This window comes from Lycorma delicatula, chromosome 4 (genome assembly GCF_047948215.1).
Source record: "Lycorma delicatula isolate Av1 chromosome 4, ASM4794821v1, whole genome shotgun sequence".
NCBI lineage: Eukaryota > Metazoa > Arthropoda > Insecta > Hemiptera > Fulgoridae > Lycorma > Lycorma delicatula.
In genome coordinates, this window is record NC_134458.1 from 177,120,999 (window position 1) to 177,138,125 (window position 17,127).

The 17,127-nt window shown below is 27.4% G+C and overlaps 1 protein-coding gene across 1 annotated transcript in view; it reads left to right on the top strand.

Moving 5' to 3' along the window:
• The first annotated feature begins 5,046 nt into the window (after positions 1–5,046).
• The window catches only part of LOC142324096 (uncharacterized), a 32,520-nt gene continuing 20,439 nt past the window's right edge, over positions 5,047–17,127 (top strand). Inside the window, exon 1 of the mRNA XM_075364743.1 lies at positions 5,047–5,345. Within this exon, the coding sequence (XP_075220858.1) occupies positions 5,193–5,345 (153 nt within the window). The 5' untranslated portion in view covers positions 5,047–5,192. The remainder of the gene's footprint in view (positions 5,346–17,127) is intronic.

Genomic DNA, 17,127 nt, shown 5'->3' on the forward strand with positions numbered 1-17,127 from the left:
CTAGCCAGTCTGATATAAATTGGAAAGTGTGTGTGACATCAGGAATAGATCGCATAAAGAGTGATGGGAGACCAAATGTTGACGGCTTCACAATGGAAACTTCATTGAATAAATCCTTCCACCCATTTGAAGAGAAATATCTGCCGCAGTTTAAAAACAATTTTATAAAAAATCATCATACATATACTGTTATACCTAATAGCAAGGGGTTTATTATAAAATGTCATTAAAATCAGAAAGCATGTTTGCTCTAAATTCATCACAAATACACAACTGCTAAAATTTCAAAAGATCAAGTTAAAATACAACTTTGCTTTCCTTGAAAAATAATATGAATTAAACTTTTTTCAGTTTTTGATGAGACAACTTTATTTTCCTTATAAAATAATGAGTAAATTTTTATCTAAATTTTGTGGTTGGTCATTAATACAGTCAAGAAAAATAGACCTAAAATTTATTCTTAAAGACTTCAATATAATTTCCACAGTACACTGAGCAGTTCAGAAAACTGAGTTTGTTTTCTGTTCTCAAGTTTAAATTACTTAGCATTTTTCTAGACTCCATTTAAATTTTCATTCAGAAGAGAATGATCAATACAATGAAAAGTTTTCATACAACCAAGAATATAACAGGATGTTTTAATGACTTATAAGACACTAAAAGTTATTATATATAAATTAATTTACAACCCTTACTAAAATCTTATTCAGTTAAGTTTTATTATTGAGCTTCCTAATTATTCCAAAGTAGAATGAATAATGGGAATGTTTAATGATAAAGTTATTCTATAATGGATATGTTTTAATTTATAGTTCAAATATGAATGTGAAAGCTGCAGAATTAACTAGTGATGTATATTTAGTTTTTTTTAGTCACATATAAACTAATCTTATAGAATGCCTTACTCTAACTTGTACTATTTATCCTTATATCAGAACTTGGGTAAAAAATAATGAATGAATATGATAAATTCTTTTTAAATGAAGTAAATGATCCAAAATAATATAACAGTACACTTAGTATTCTAGTTATTTAAATCTTGAACTCTTGATTGTTTCAATATTCTCATTACATAATTAATTTTCATTAATTTTTAATTTGTATTTTATGAACAGGAATATATAAGTAGTATTGTTAAAAGCAAAAATATTTGTATTTATTAAAAATTTTTGAACATACCTGTGATAGTAATTTTATTTTGCTCATAATAACAAAATTTAACCATTAAAATTAAATTTTTCATTCAATGCACTATGTATAATTTTTTATTGTAAAACATTTTAAATATTATCATAAAATAATTTTGAGGCCAACAGGAAAAATTACATTATTTGTCTCTAAATTTAATCAGTGTATTCTACTGTAACTAAAGATTTATTCTCACCTTCTAATAGCTTTTCATTGTTATATGTAAACAAACAAAAAACAGCTGTGTTTTTAATTTTTTTTTTTTTTTAAATAATAAAAATTTATGAATCTTTATTTTCTACACGTGAAGATTTCTTTTTTTTAGGATTTCTTTTATTACTATGGGATTTCTTTTTTTCATCTTAAGAAAAAATAAATCCCATGTCAGTATTGAAAAAATGCTGATATAATATTTACATACAGATGGTAAAACCAAGGATGAAAACACCTGCAAATTGTAGAAAATAAAGATTCATCAATTTTTATTATTTTTTTAAAATAAATTATTAAAAACACAGCTATCTTTTGTTCATTCTCATTTGTCATTCTGTCATTTATTATGACAAATGAGAATGGACTATGACAAATGAGAATGGACAAATCTGAATGACAAATGAGATTACTGGAGAAAATAAAAACTGTAGAACAATGACAACGCAACAAGAAACAGCTACTGAAAAAAAAAATCATGGTCCAGTCATGTAGTGAAGAAAAGAAATCGAATAACAATATTAAAAATTATGATAAAAAAAATCTACAGCCAGATGGTACAAACAAGGATGAAAAACAGTTTCATACTTTAGAAAACAAAGATTTTCATAAAAATCAAAATATAAATGATAACACAAATAAAAGTATAACTTATAATACTAAGATGGATGAAAAGAGTGCATGTAAAATTAAGATCAGGTGTGAAACCAGTAACTCACAAGTTGATAAACCAGTAAAGGCTCATAGAAAAACAAGACGAAGGATAGAAATTTATGTAAAAAATGTAAACCAAAAAATGTATTATTTAAGTATAGAGAACATTCTCCATGGGCAGCCTGGTGGTATTCATTACTTGGAACAGATTTAACACCAAAAATCACTGTGGTAAAGATCCCAAAGAAAGAATAAATATTATAAGACAACCCAGTGGACAAATCAGATTACACACAAGAACATAAAGATAACTTTGTACAAAGTTTAGTCGAAACTTCTAAAATCAACAATAAAGCTAAATGGGCAATAGCTGACGATTCAAAAACATCAGTAAGTAACAAAACCGTTTATTCAAAACCTATACAAAATATTGTAATTGAAAACTCTGAAAGTAAGCAAAAAGAGTGTGTAGAATCAATGCAAAAAAAAACACAAGAATTTTGCAAAACATTAGTAGCTTTATGTAAATGCAAACCAAAAGAAGAAGAAATAAAAAATGAAGTAAAAACTGAAAAATCAAAAGCACGTGCTAGAAGACCCAGAAATGCACTGATTACAAATGAAGAATTTAGAAAAAGAAGAGAAAAAAAATTAAAAGAACGAAGAGATCGATATACATTATTAGGTGCAGGTCATACAGACCAAGAAATGTTGAAAATTAAACACAGCATTGAAGATGAAATTTTTTTTTAAATACAGAGAACACTGTAACAAAACAACAAAAGAATGGAATAAGACTGAACAGTAATAATTTTTACACAAATAAAAATAATTTTCATTCAATGTGAAACTGGAATATAAAAAATTATTGGTATGTTTGTTTTATTTTATAGATTTACTTTACTTTTTTCATTGTAATATTTTTTAACAGAATTTTCATTTCTTTTAGGTTTTTTGGACCATCGAGATCCATTGATTCTATTCTTTTCGTGGCAAATGTGGCTGAAGATTTGTTTTGTGTGCTTATTATCAATCAATCTCATCAGGTAGCCAAAGAATTTGTTTTTTTTCTGATGGAATTTTATATTTTCTCAGTTTCCTTGTATTTGTAAAGTTTTTTTCTTCTGAGTTGTATTCATTTTCACCTGTTTGCCTAGAATATTTATCAAGATTTTCATTTCTTTTTTTCTTTATATTTATTTCACCTGATTTTAAAATAAAGATGCATTCTGATGTATACGGGTCTTTTGGTTTAATAACCATATTATAATGCCTGATTTTGGCTTTTATTGAGATATTATTTTTTATTTAAATTTTACAACATTCCTCATATGTTTGTCATAAAAATACTAATTGAGTATGAAAAGACTTTTCATAAAGTAATATATATACTTTGAATCGTAAAAAAGACTCCTCTTGGGGTAAGGAAATTATACTTGAGTGGTACTTGTGTTATAATGCTTTTATTATTCTATTTGTAAATCACCATTATGAAATTTGGCAACTAAGTTACCCAAAACTGATTGATTTTTTAACTAATTAAAAATACAACTACTTTTTATCTATAAGAAATATGCAATCCAAAAATCTTTTTGGAACTATTACTACTCAGTGATGTTGCTTATGACACTTGTCTAAGTAAGTATAAATCCCTTGACCGAACAGTGCTTGTCTGTTGAGTTTTTAAATTAAATATGTTGCTTCTGTTAATTTTTAGTATTATTTAAGCATCCTGAATTTGTAGCTTTGGCTATTATGAATAAAATTTGGAAATTATTGTTAATATTTCTGTATATGCCCATTTTCTATACAGTATTAGTAAAAATATGTTTTATATTGCGCTTTTATGCATTTCTTCTACCTGTATGTTTTATATTGTGCTTTTATGTATTTTTTCTACCTGTAGGTGATTTATGTTTCCAGTTTTCTCTATATAATAGCAGTAATATAAGTTGCATATTCTGAGCCACATTTATTAATGTGTCTTTCATTAATTTGTTTCATAATCTTGTGCTTTTTTGTTTTGAAAGCAACAGTGAAACCTTTTTCCAGTTAACACTGCCAATTTTGGGTGATTTTTAGTTTATGTATATTATAATTTTATATACTTTTATTAGATGTATTTTTGATTATATTTTGTATTTTATGTAACATGGTTATTTATTTATTTCTACAGTGACAGTTACTGTGAGTAATTGATAATGAATTTTTTGTAACATGTGAAAAATCACACATGTGATCAGAAATCAAATCTTTAACCTTCAGTTGTAAGGCACAGACCTACTACTCATCTGTAAATGTAGATGTGAATTAAAATGTGCAATTATATTTCAGTGTTGAAATTTTCTTGACAGTTGTCACAGGAACTAAATTTACTATAAACTTATTTCATAATTTTAGTTAGCTGTACATAAAAAACTGATTAACTAGAAACAGTTTTTGTTCATAATTTGTGTTTTTGTTATTTTTGTTCACAAAACAACTTTTCCACCCACTATTTTCGGTTAAATATTATTTTATACTTTAATAATTTTCTCAGTTTTAAGACACTATAACACTTAATGCCCTAGTAAATGCTTACTAAATATTTACTTCGTTTTTTTTTTTGGACATTAATTGGATGGCATTACATTTAAAATGTTTACCTACAAATATCATATTAATCAAATTAACATTTAAAGTAACGTTTTACAGTCAAAAGAACTAAATGAATGTGCACGTTTTGCTTCTGTATATTAGAGTTCTAAAAAATTTGTTACGACCGTAACATATCACGATTGTAAATATCCATTTTGAACTTATAACTGTATTACGAGAATTCTTTTTAACGTATTTTTAAATTTAACCGCGTTGGAAACGTCCGATTTGCTTACGGAATAAGAAACTTTTTCTGTTTTATTGTTTATTTAATTCTTAAAAATAACGTATTTGTTAAATCTAACTGGTAGGTATTAAGTCGTTCACATCTGATGGCTTTTTTTTTTATAAGAGTTCACCGAGGACATCTTATTGACTTTTTGTGAGAAAGCTTTAACGAAGTAGGACAAGACACGAGTGAATCTAAAATGGACGACGTAGGGGAAGGTTTTTGATGGATATTGGGTTGTAAAGGCTATTTAGTGTTTATATTGATCTGTAAAATGAGTGGAGATATAGATTTATATAATATAAATGAAGTATGCCGGCTTTGTTTAAAGTGTGATGGAACTATATTGCCGATTTTCGGTTTAGAACATTCATCTAGAGATTGCATACCTCTGTCTTCTAAAATTAAGGCTTGCGTTTCGGTCGAGGTTAGAAATTATTTTTCTTTATATAAATTAATTGATTTGATTCTGCTTTTAAGTGTGTTTCTTCGTATATACCATCTTATATTTACATATAAAAGTATTAAATAGCATTAGTGTAGATAATTATTCCGTAGACACGTATTTGTTTACAACATAAGTAATTAATATGTCCCGTAGTAACGTTAGATCGGTGTTTGTGAACACAAAATTATGTCGATACATTTGTAATTGACTATTTACGGAATAAGTAACGATAATTTTCTTATTAAATCGAATATAATTATCCTATTTTAGTTACGATAATTTGATTTACTACCCGATAAAATTAATAACGTGAAACCTATAATATTGTTTATATTGTTGTTGCTTTTAGGTATCGTGTCGGTCGACATTCTCGTACCGTTATAAGACAATTTTTCTTATTTGTAGATGTGACTTAATCCTCACAAATATTAAGGTTAGGCATTTGTTTTCGCCTTTAATATAAAAAATTGTCTCATCAAAAAAAATAAACTACGGTTTACTTATTTTTACTTTCAGTGGAATATTTAGCTTTCCAGTTTAGGTAAACAGTAGGTAGCGTTTTAGTAGACAATAAATATGTTTTTTTGTAATAAAGTATGATATTGTTTTGCAGCAACGATTAAATCAAGGCAATTTGGCCAGAATTGCATTTAATTTCAGATAGCTTTAATTTAATTATAGATAAATTTCATCAGTATTTGTTTGATGAAATGAAATATGACCAACAATCTTACCAAAAAAAAAACAGAATTGTGGTCCTGTTATAGACAGAAAAGGATTTTATTGTTGGATATTTTGTAATATTTTTTCTAGGCCTATAGATTTCTTTGTATTAGCTAGGAAATTATGTATTTATTGTTCAGTGAGTAGAAATTTGGTTGTCCCATGGGCCCTTTTTTAAATATTTAATTTTGTTTTATTTGTAGTTGAATTTCATTTATTTATTTTTATTATTTATTTATACATAATTCTTTAATGTTCTGTTTAAAAGACTGCATCACAAACTGTAGTGATCAGTTAACTTTCAAGAACTTAGTAAAGTATTTATGCCTGATTAAACAATTAATTAAATTAAAGGTATTTTTGGTAATGATTAATAAGAATTCAACTTGAAGCAGTATCTCAAATATTTTATCCATTTTGACAAAGGAAAGTTCAAATAGTATATTCTGATAGCTAATCAAAGCATACTCCTTGATGGCTGCTAATGCCCTTAGAAGATGTATTACTTGTAGTTCATTGTTTTTCAGTAGTAGAGACAAATTAGTTTGTTTTCACTATTCTTTCTGATACGACTAAAAACCGTATGTAAAATAGGCATTGGTAATTCTGAGCAATTATTCCTCCAACCACAATTTTTCACATATTGCAATATGTTATATTAGAGGTCAACATGAAGATGAAACAAGGGAAAAAACTTGTCGGAATGTTACCAATATAATTATAAATATAATCTAACCAAACAACCTACACTCGCTAACCTTGACTAGCAAGCGTAGGTTAAGTTTGGTTTGATTATAGTTATACTTTTAGATTTGTTTATAATATAAATTTATAAATATATATTTATTTGGTTATCTCAACCAAACATGGACATTGCCCTTGTTGTTATCTTCAGCTGCTCATTCACATTATACACGAACATTCTGGCAAATTTTTTCTCTTGTTTCATGTTCATGTTGACCTCTTAATATAACATATTGCAATATGGGAAAAATTGAGGTTGGGGGAATAATTGCTCAGAATTACAGAAGCATTAATTTAAATTGTTTTTTCTAAGAGTTACATTCACTATGTAGGAAATCTGTATATAGAACAGAATGAATGTGTTACATGCTAGGCTGAATATCACATGAATTTAAGTGGGCTTAGCAAATCTGACTTGTAGTTATATATGTAACTCAGTGAAAAGATAAGTCGAAACTGTTAACACTTTACCCAGAAAGCTCAATGTAGGCACAGTCATTTTTGGGATTGTTTAATGTCAGGTAAACAATTGGTCACCTCCTCAACAGACAATATATGCTTGTAATCTTTTCACCTCAACAGACAATACATGCTTGTAATCTTGTGACTATTTTCTATGAATATTCAGATTCAGCAGTTCATTTACCCAAAAAAAGTTATGCGTTGTAAAAGAGCTTACTAAGACTACTTATCTTGCATGTGTAGATAGTAAGAACAAAATAAAATTTTAATGCATTTGTTTACTTTTAATTTAATAAATTTATTTATTTACTCTCCTTTTTTAAGATTGCTCATAATGCAATTTTACACTTAATTTACTTGTGAAAAAATTAAATAAGACAGCAATTAAATCTAACCTATGGAATTTAACAAAAATAGAAATATTATACAATTAAAACCAGCCATCTCTGTTGTTAAGAGTTGAAAAAAATTTCACTTTGAAACTTAATCCCAACAATGCAACATATTAAAATTTGTTTTTGGTCCATATCAAAGTAGTAATGTTTGATTTTTTTAATAACTCTTCTGGTGATTACTAAGTAAGGTTAACAATTTTCTCAAAACATTATTGAGGTTGGGATGTAAGGAATTCTTGTACTAATTAAGAATTTTCAATGCAAAATATACACTTAACTCTTTTTAAAAAGTTTTTGTGTGATCACAGTTATTATTTTTATTCAGGACTGGAGTATATCTTGGACTACAAAATTCATGACATCCTTTACCACGCAGATTGATAATGTAGTTCTCCATGTATTCTGGTGCTTGAAAAAACTTGCTTACATTTAAATGGCATTTGTCTATGAATAGCCACAAATATACTTTTTATATTTTATGACATTATTCTAAGTATAATTATTGTGTGAAATCTTTCTACCTAAATTGCACAAGCCTGCAATGATTGTGTTTTTTAGTTTTTTATAATTGATTCTTATATATTTTTTAGCACCGAATCACAAAATAACCTTCATTTTTTCCATCAAGTAAGGATTTTTCGCAAATTTAAAAATTTGAAAGATTATGAAAATGTGATACAATAAAATAGATATAAAAGGTTTTTTTTATTAATAAATTAATGTAATATATTCACTTTTTTGGCTTATACTATGTATTCTTATAGCTAAAACGTTGAGTGGCCTGAAGAGATGGGTGGGGGGAAGTCATTGATTCATTAATTTCTAATGACAATTGCCACAAAGTAATGACAAAGCCTAACTTCTGTTATAGTGCATTTTTAAATTAATTTTTATGAGGTAGTTCATGCGTTTGGAAACCACTCCCTCTCTTAATGACAAACTATGTAAAATACTTTACATGTGTCAAAATACTTTATTTTATTCCATATGTCAAAGTTTCTTTGGACAGACTATACTCTACTTTGCACTTTTCCTTCTATGTTCTCTATAAAGTTCTCAATACAACATCCACCAATAGTCCGCCATCATTATAGTAGTCCATTTTCCTTGATACCCCCTTTCTGTTTCTTTCATGCCCTGATGAGATATGCCACCCACCTCTTTGCTAATGGCACCCAGGTTTTCAGGAAAATAGTCTACATGTGAATTTAGGAAGTGAACTTTCAAGCTCATGGAACAGCGTAAATTTTTGTACTTCGTATTCTCAAAGATTGATTTAAAGTTCAGATTCTTCTTATTGCCCAGAAACTTGGTTACTACATCTTTAAAAGCTCCACAGGTAAAACATAGTGGAGTGCCCAAGTTTTGTCCTAATTTCCTATTTTCACTCCGAAATATGTGAGGTACACTTGTCAAATGAAACTTATTATATTTCTGTTTTGCCTTTGCACGATTAACTCGCCACAAATGTAATAAAAATATCTGCAGAGTTTTGCAGCCTCTTGAAGCAATTTTGAAAACAGACAGTTTGCTTTATGGCCTGAAAATATATTTTCCACCAACATTTGATCACAGAGAACAGAAAAAACTCGATTTACGCACACTGATAGTTAAAACAGCAGTGATAGTAATTGCACAGTACGTGAATGTCCTCGATAGCTGCCAATAAACATGTTACATCTTGTTAAGTCTTGTCACAACCTGTCAGCCAAACTGTCGACTCTATGCATTCACTGAGCAATCAAGAGCCAACTCTCTCACTGTTTTGTCATTGCAACCCTACCCCCCTTGCCATCCTTTTCAGACCACTCAGTTGTTTAGTTAAAAGAATGCATAGTATAAGCCAAAAAAGTGAATATATTATATTAATTTATTATAAAAAAAAAAAGTTATGTCTATTTTATAGTATCACATTTTCGCAATTGTTCAACTTTTTACAAAGTTTGAAATTTGTGATGTGCAAAAAATCCTGACGTGATGGAGAAAAATGAATTTTTTCAGATTCAGCACTATAAAATAAGTAGGAATCAATTATCAAAAGTTGAAAACCATTCCACAACCCAAATTTTACAGGCTTGTTATCAGTTGTAACTTCACTGAGAAATAATGAAGAAATTGTTAATTTTACAATTTTTAAAAGAGTGCCTCCAAGTTGTTTTAAAACTGTTAAAATTCTAAACCTGTTAAATTATAGCTGTACTTTAGTTTTTTTTATTCTGGCAAGATATTGTTTTTATTGTAATCAAATAGGATACTTTTGCATTTATGATTATTTAATTTGAATATTTTACCTTTCTCTATCTGTCTTAGTACTGATTTTTCATCTAAACTTTTTAAGCCATGTATTCTTTACATCTGTCCAGTTTTGTTATTTGTTTTTTTACATATTTAAGGTTGTTTTATAACCTCTTAATATTTATTTTTTCTGTACATAACTATTGTTCCCAAAATTAAATATATGATTTACGATATTAGAAATTATTTATGACACTTTCAAAATGTATGAAATTGTTCTTTTGGAATATCTTTACTTAATAATGTCACATGTTCTTCATTAGTTATTAGTGTTATTGTTACCCTCTATTAAAAGTGGTCAGGGAACCTCTTTCATATGTACTCAAATATTATATTCGATCTGCATGGTGTTATATAATGTGTTTGTATGTTCATGTCTTTCTAATGAGTTAAAATAATCTTTCTTTTGTGTGAAATATTTTCATTTTGTGGTTAATGACATTATGTGTATACTCTGTTTAATTCAGTAATTTGTAAAGGTCTTTTTTTCATAGTGTCTGTATGTATTCTTTGTATCTTTTAAGTAAATATACATCCATTCTGTATAATGTAGTATTTATTGCAGTCATTCTAATATAATTTGTACATTCCTGTGATGCTGGCAGTGTGTGTTTATGATTTTACAAAAATTATCATTTCCTGCATTTTTTACAGTTTTGAGAGCAACAGTATTCTTCCTGGAAATGTTGGCAATTTTGATTATTATTGGTCGATGTATGTTATGTTTTTAATATATATAATTAATCTGATGATGATGGGTGTCTGAATCAGATTCATAAAATTTTTCGTAAAATCATTGTTTACTTAATATTGTGTGTATTTTATTTTTTTATAAATGTGTTGTTTTATTTAATTTATTTGTTTACTTTTGGTAAAGTTTTTTCAATAACTTTGTTATATTTCATAAAAAACTGAATCATATAAACTACTGTAATAGTGATTTATGATTGAAAGTGTACATCATAACAGTACCAAAAGCCTTTACATGTTGCAACAGATTTTCTTTTACTGATAGTTACTAGGTTGTTGTATAATATAATGTAGTTCTTCTAATGACTAAAAAAAACCAAATGCTCATCTGAATTATGCTATTTTAAGTTGTTGTGACCTCTTGTTACATTGTTATCACTATTTAACTATGTAATTCTTTAAAATTATTCTATACAATTTGTTTGAATTAGAAGTGTATATTTATGTAGGAGTATTTTGATTTGATGAAATGTGTATTAAATTTTAATTGGTCTTTTCATTTAACAATTTCTCTGTTTTTTATAGTATTCAACAGTGTTAAGTTGTAATTTTTTGTGTATGAATTAAATAATTAGGTTTTTGTTGCTTTTAAGTATATTTCTAATATGTTTTTTTGATGGTATGTTATGTTACAGTAGTGGTGATGAGCCTTCATTAAATTTTTTAAGCAGCATCCTGTTTATCTTATACAGAACTTGTGAGGTCATAGAAGGATAGTTTAGTTTGTAGAAGCATCGTGTTTTGTGAATATATTATATATATCATGGTTTACTTTTATATCTTGAAAGCTGTGTTCTAACATTTTTACATTTATAATCTGCTTCTTTTTATGTATGAGAAAGCCAGTTACTGTTGAATCAGGATTAATTTGTTTGGTATTGTAATTATTTCTAAAACCATCATTAACATTGGGCCAAAGTATGCTGTAGAAAAAAAATATAACAGACTATGAGCTGCAGATGGTCTCCTCCGCCTTCTCAGTGTTGCCTGCTTATAATTTTACAGAATTTACATTCTGTTGAATTTACTAAACTTTCATTCTTTCTGTAAAATATTATGTCACATTTTTTAATCATACAGTATGTTTTTTGAATGTACACTGGTTATATTCATGTTGTTAGTGACATAAAAACCTGTTTTTTAGTTAATGTAGCTTGACCATGTTTATCTTTAAAATTAAAAAAATAAATAGTTTGGTTCTAAAAGCTGCTAGTTATATATGAAATTGGGTGTTTTGTTGTAAATGTCTGTTACTCGTGGTTTTCTGACATTTTGAAATATTTGTTTATGATGGTTACTAGAGAAATGTGTTTTGGTTACATTCTCCAATTCCCCTGTGAATTTTAATGTATGGTGTAGCTTGTTTATGTGCATTTACTTTTTTTTTTGAGTTGTCTAGTATTCTCTTGATATATCATCAATGTTTCTGTGCCAGAAAATCTTTTTGTGAACACCAGAATTAGGCATGTGTGTAGTAAACAATTATATTTCAGAGAAAGTATAATAAATAAGCTAGAGGTGATATTACATTGTAATTTGTAATTTATTTTTGTTGTAAAATATTTCATAGCAAATTAGTATAATTTTTTAAATTGTAAACAAACTAAAAAGAACACTTGAAATATCTTCAGCGAACAGGGGGAGGGGTTTATTTTAGTTTTGATTGAATTTTAACAGATTGCAAAAAGAAATTTCTAAATTTGTCTTAATTTTATATCTGAACTGTGCAAACTCATGTTGATCTTTCATCTTATTATCTGTCTTTTCAGCATTCTACATTTATTTCAACCAATTCAATAAAATTTTGTGATTTGTAATTGTCAGTAATTCTTGACCATAATTGATTTAAATGAAGTAGGATTGTTGCTGTGTCTGCCAAAGAAGGATGGGTTTTGGGTTCCAAAAACTGAACTACAAGCAGTGGAGAAAGTTTGCCAAATAGTTATGAATGTCATTTTAATTTTTAATGATTTTAGTTTTTTAGTAAAATAATTTGAATTTAATGTGTTCAGAAACTTTATAATGTCATGTCAATCATTTCTTGAGATTTACTTAAAATTAGAAAACAATCATCAACCAGTGTGACAAAATACAATAACACTTATTAAAAATTATTAACGACTCATATCCATTATAATTAATAAATATTTTGAAAAAATGAAAATGAACAGTATGAAGTTATTCTGAAAACAATGAACTTGTTTTACAAATGACTTCTTAATTTTATTTTTGTTATTGTAACCCCATTTATAAGGAAGGTGAAATGATAGGTGAAAAATGCGAGCCCTGGTGAGAATAGAGACTTAGATCAGCTGAAACAAAAGCATACATGCTAACCTTTACACCAATTTGCTTGCCTTTTATTCTAGTTGTTATGTTACATTAAACATTTCTTTCACCCTTAATTAGTACTTTTTCTTTTATTACTAATGTTGATTTAACTTATATTACAGTTCAATTGTTATAGAGAGATAACCATAAAATGTATACATTTTCAATGAAACACTTCTAGGTTTGGTCTTGTGATTCAAACTTAAAATTTCAAAAATGTCACAGGGGATGCTGCTATTAAGTCAGACAGTTTTTTTCTGCCAAAGAGAAAACAAATATTCTTGCACAAATATTTAATTAAAAATATAATAAACGGCATTTATATATGATAACATTTTGAACAATAACTACATTTTCTAAAAAAAAATTGTATAAATTTGAATTTTTTTTTATTAATGGTACTTGTCTTATGGAAAAGGCCTTAGCATTATTATTACCGTCAAAATTACTAGAGAGCAAAGCCAGCTCTAGCAAACTAACTTCTTGGTGAACTAAACATTATAATTTTACATCTAATAAAATATCTTATGGTAAATATTGCAATATACATGTTTTTGTGATATTTTTAAATACTATTTAGACATTTATAATTAATTATAATGTCATTATTTTGGTACACCACTTATTTATATTGCTAAAAATTATTTTTTATTCTGTTTTTGAAAGTAGACATTTTATTAATGCGTTGTTAAAAAATCGCCCCCTTAGGTATTATCTGTAATGTTATTCTTATGAAATAATAGGAGGTTGTATGTATTAATCATATCAATTCAACTAAATAAAAGAGTAAACCTGTTTTATACCGTAATTAATTTTACAATTTCGATTTGTTGCATTAATTTTGGTTATCTGTGATGTATAATGTTGATTTAGTGATACTGTAATAATATACAAGTACTGCATTACTACTTTTTACAAGACTAGCACATGTTAAAGAATATTTCTGCTGCCTCATGTGTATAAATGTGCCTTGTTGAGTTAACACATTAGTTGAACGATTAAATTTTTTGTTGTAAAATAAGAGGAAACAGAAAAACATACATCATGACAATATTCTCTAAACCAGTGTTTGATATTGAAGGGTTATCAAGAACACTTAGCAGTATTTATTATCCATATCATACTGGGTATATTCACATCAAATGTAATACTAGGACAATGCTTATATAACATACTATTCACTTGCTATGCATTAAATAATATAATTTAAGATCATTTCAAAACTCCTATCATATTGGGGCTAAATTATTACGCAAACTTCCAGATGATATTTAAAAGATGGCAAAGAAGATAAATCATTCAAAAAAAATATTTTTAATTTAATTGATAATGCATTCTATTTAGTTTGTGTATTGCTTTCCTCATAAAACTGGTTTATCAGAAAAATTTTATCTGTAAGCATCTCTATTTTCAGGAGATTGCTTTTTTAGCAAAAGATACCGAAGTGGGCAGTCAGATCATTATCTGACATTTATAAGTATGAATTGTGTAGACCTATATTCAAAAATTTAAGTATGTTAACTTATCCTTGTGTTTGTATTTATGAATGTCCAATCTTTGAACTTCATAAATATAATTAATGGTTACTTACTCTTAAAAAATAACATTATCCACCAGACAATGGAACTGTTTTCATATAACTCAACATGATACTGTGGTTTACGAGGTAGGTTCTTGTGCTTCTGTTGTCATTTCTAATAAATTGCCCAGTCATTTGAAAAAACTTCCCACCAGTTTATTTAAAATAACAATTAAAAAACTTTCTTTTATGGAAACAATATTCTGTTGATTAATTTGTAAATAATGCTAATTAAAAACATAATTTATCTGTATCAGATTCAACACGTACGTAAGTATGTGCTCAAAATAATTTTGGATAGCAGCTTCTGAATCATGAATTATTTTGTAGTAATTTTATATTTAATGTTTGTATTTAAATAATTAATATGGACTTTTAAATACTTTTTCCTTCTCTTAATTTTGTTTTTATATTTATAATTTATTTTGCACATTGGTGTTAGCTATATAATGTATTTTTATGTTCCGATCAGAATAAAGATTCATTTACTTAGTATACATTTTTACATTTTATGTAGATACATATAATAAAGTTCAGTACATTCACAACTGTACTAAATAATTTTTAATCCTATGACTAACATGCCTTTTTTTGCGATAGTTATAATGAACTCATAACTGAGGAAAAGCGTATTTCTTCTGCCATTCTATTCTAATATAACTATATTTTTCTTCTTTTTTTTTAACCTCGGGGACCACCATTAGGTATTGCTTCAGAGGATGAAATGAATGATTTGTAGTGTGTGTGAAAATGCCATGCCTGACCTGATTTGGACCCAGGACCTCAGGATGAAAACCCGAGACACTACCACTTGCGCCATGGAAGCTGGCATATCATGACGTGAATATATTACGGTTTTTCAACCTTACTACATTCTATTGATTATAATTTTCTCATACGAATGAATTTTTCTAACTGACAGTACTTTCAGTCAGATTAGGTATCATCAGATTCAGTATTATTATTTCAGTATTTTTCGGATTCAGTTTCATTATTTGGGGCAAATAATTCATGTTAATTTCTGCAAAATTTAATTTTTATAAAAATTAGTTAAAAAATTAAAATCTTAACAGTTTTCAACTTAAAATGGTATCAGAGACAACCTAGTATGTAACATTATAGTAATTGTGTGTATAACATTTTAGTCTCTTGACATTTATACTTTCTGTTGATTAATATAAATTTTAATTAATTCAGATACATTATTTTAAACATGTTTATGCAGTGTATTTAGTCTTTGTCCAATTGTAACTATTCTGTGCCCTCTACACATATCATTCCTTAGTGCTCCATGCAAATATGTTTTTTACAATTTTTCCAATTGAAAGGTGTCATTCTTCACATATTAGCAGGGTAAAATCCAGGTACTTTTCTTGTTCTGACTTGAACATTATCAGTTTGAGAAAGTCGATGGACCAACAATGTCACTGATATTTTCGTTGGAGAGTCCTTGACAAGTTTGATATTTTTTATCTCTCTTGAATGTTTGGAATGGTAAGATCCATGCTGATTTTCTTTGGAAACTCTCTTCTTTTCATTAGCTTTATCTTGTTTTTGACTATTTGATATACATTATATCACAAAAGAGTTGGTTATAATACAGTTAAGCATTGCATAAAAATGCAAAGAATCTTGCTCATCACAGTCCTTTCTCTGAAGTTGAGAAAGCACTTCGTTTACTTCACAACTAGTATTCAGTCTGTCACTTATTGTCAGTAGATATATTTACAAACTTAAACAATATAAAAACTAATAAAATATTAAATAAAAACTGTTAATATATTTGCACTAGTGAGAAAAAACCAATGTTAAGTATGGTAACGTGTAGTCTGTCACTCGACATTGGCCTCACTGGCACTAATAGAAAGAAGTAAAAAGATAGGAATGGTGACTCATATTCACCTTGAGGAGGGATAGGAAGGTATTGGAGGTGGTGATGCCATCATCCCCTGAACTGCCTTTTGGGACCAGTTATTGTTGGGAGAGTAGACTGAGAGACCACGCCTTACCATTATAGTGTTAAAAGTTAGAAAAGATTTCTTAAATTTCATAGAAGGACCCTTGGATCATCAGGTGTTGTGTGATAAGTGAAAGTATTTTACATTTGTATTTATATTATACAGAATAATCAACTCAAAATGGCCACTTCTGAGATCTCTAAAACTATTAAAAATAAAAGATAAACAAGTATAACTATATTTTTTTAAATACTTTTGTACACCCTGTTTTTAAGATCATAAAAAATTGAAAAAAGTAAAACTTTTTAAATTATAACTGGAAAATAGAGTTGTTTTTATTACTCTATTTTAGATTTTAATATCAACAATAATCTTTAAACTTAAACATAAATAATATTGACAACAACATACATACAGAATAAGTAATTTTTTTGAATGATTTTTACTCGTAGTAAATCATATATTAAATTGTTAATTTATATAATGGTTTTTGTTTTCCCCCTCTCCCACATCAGTATTTTTCA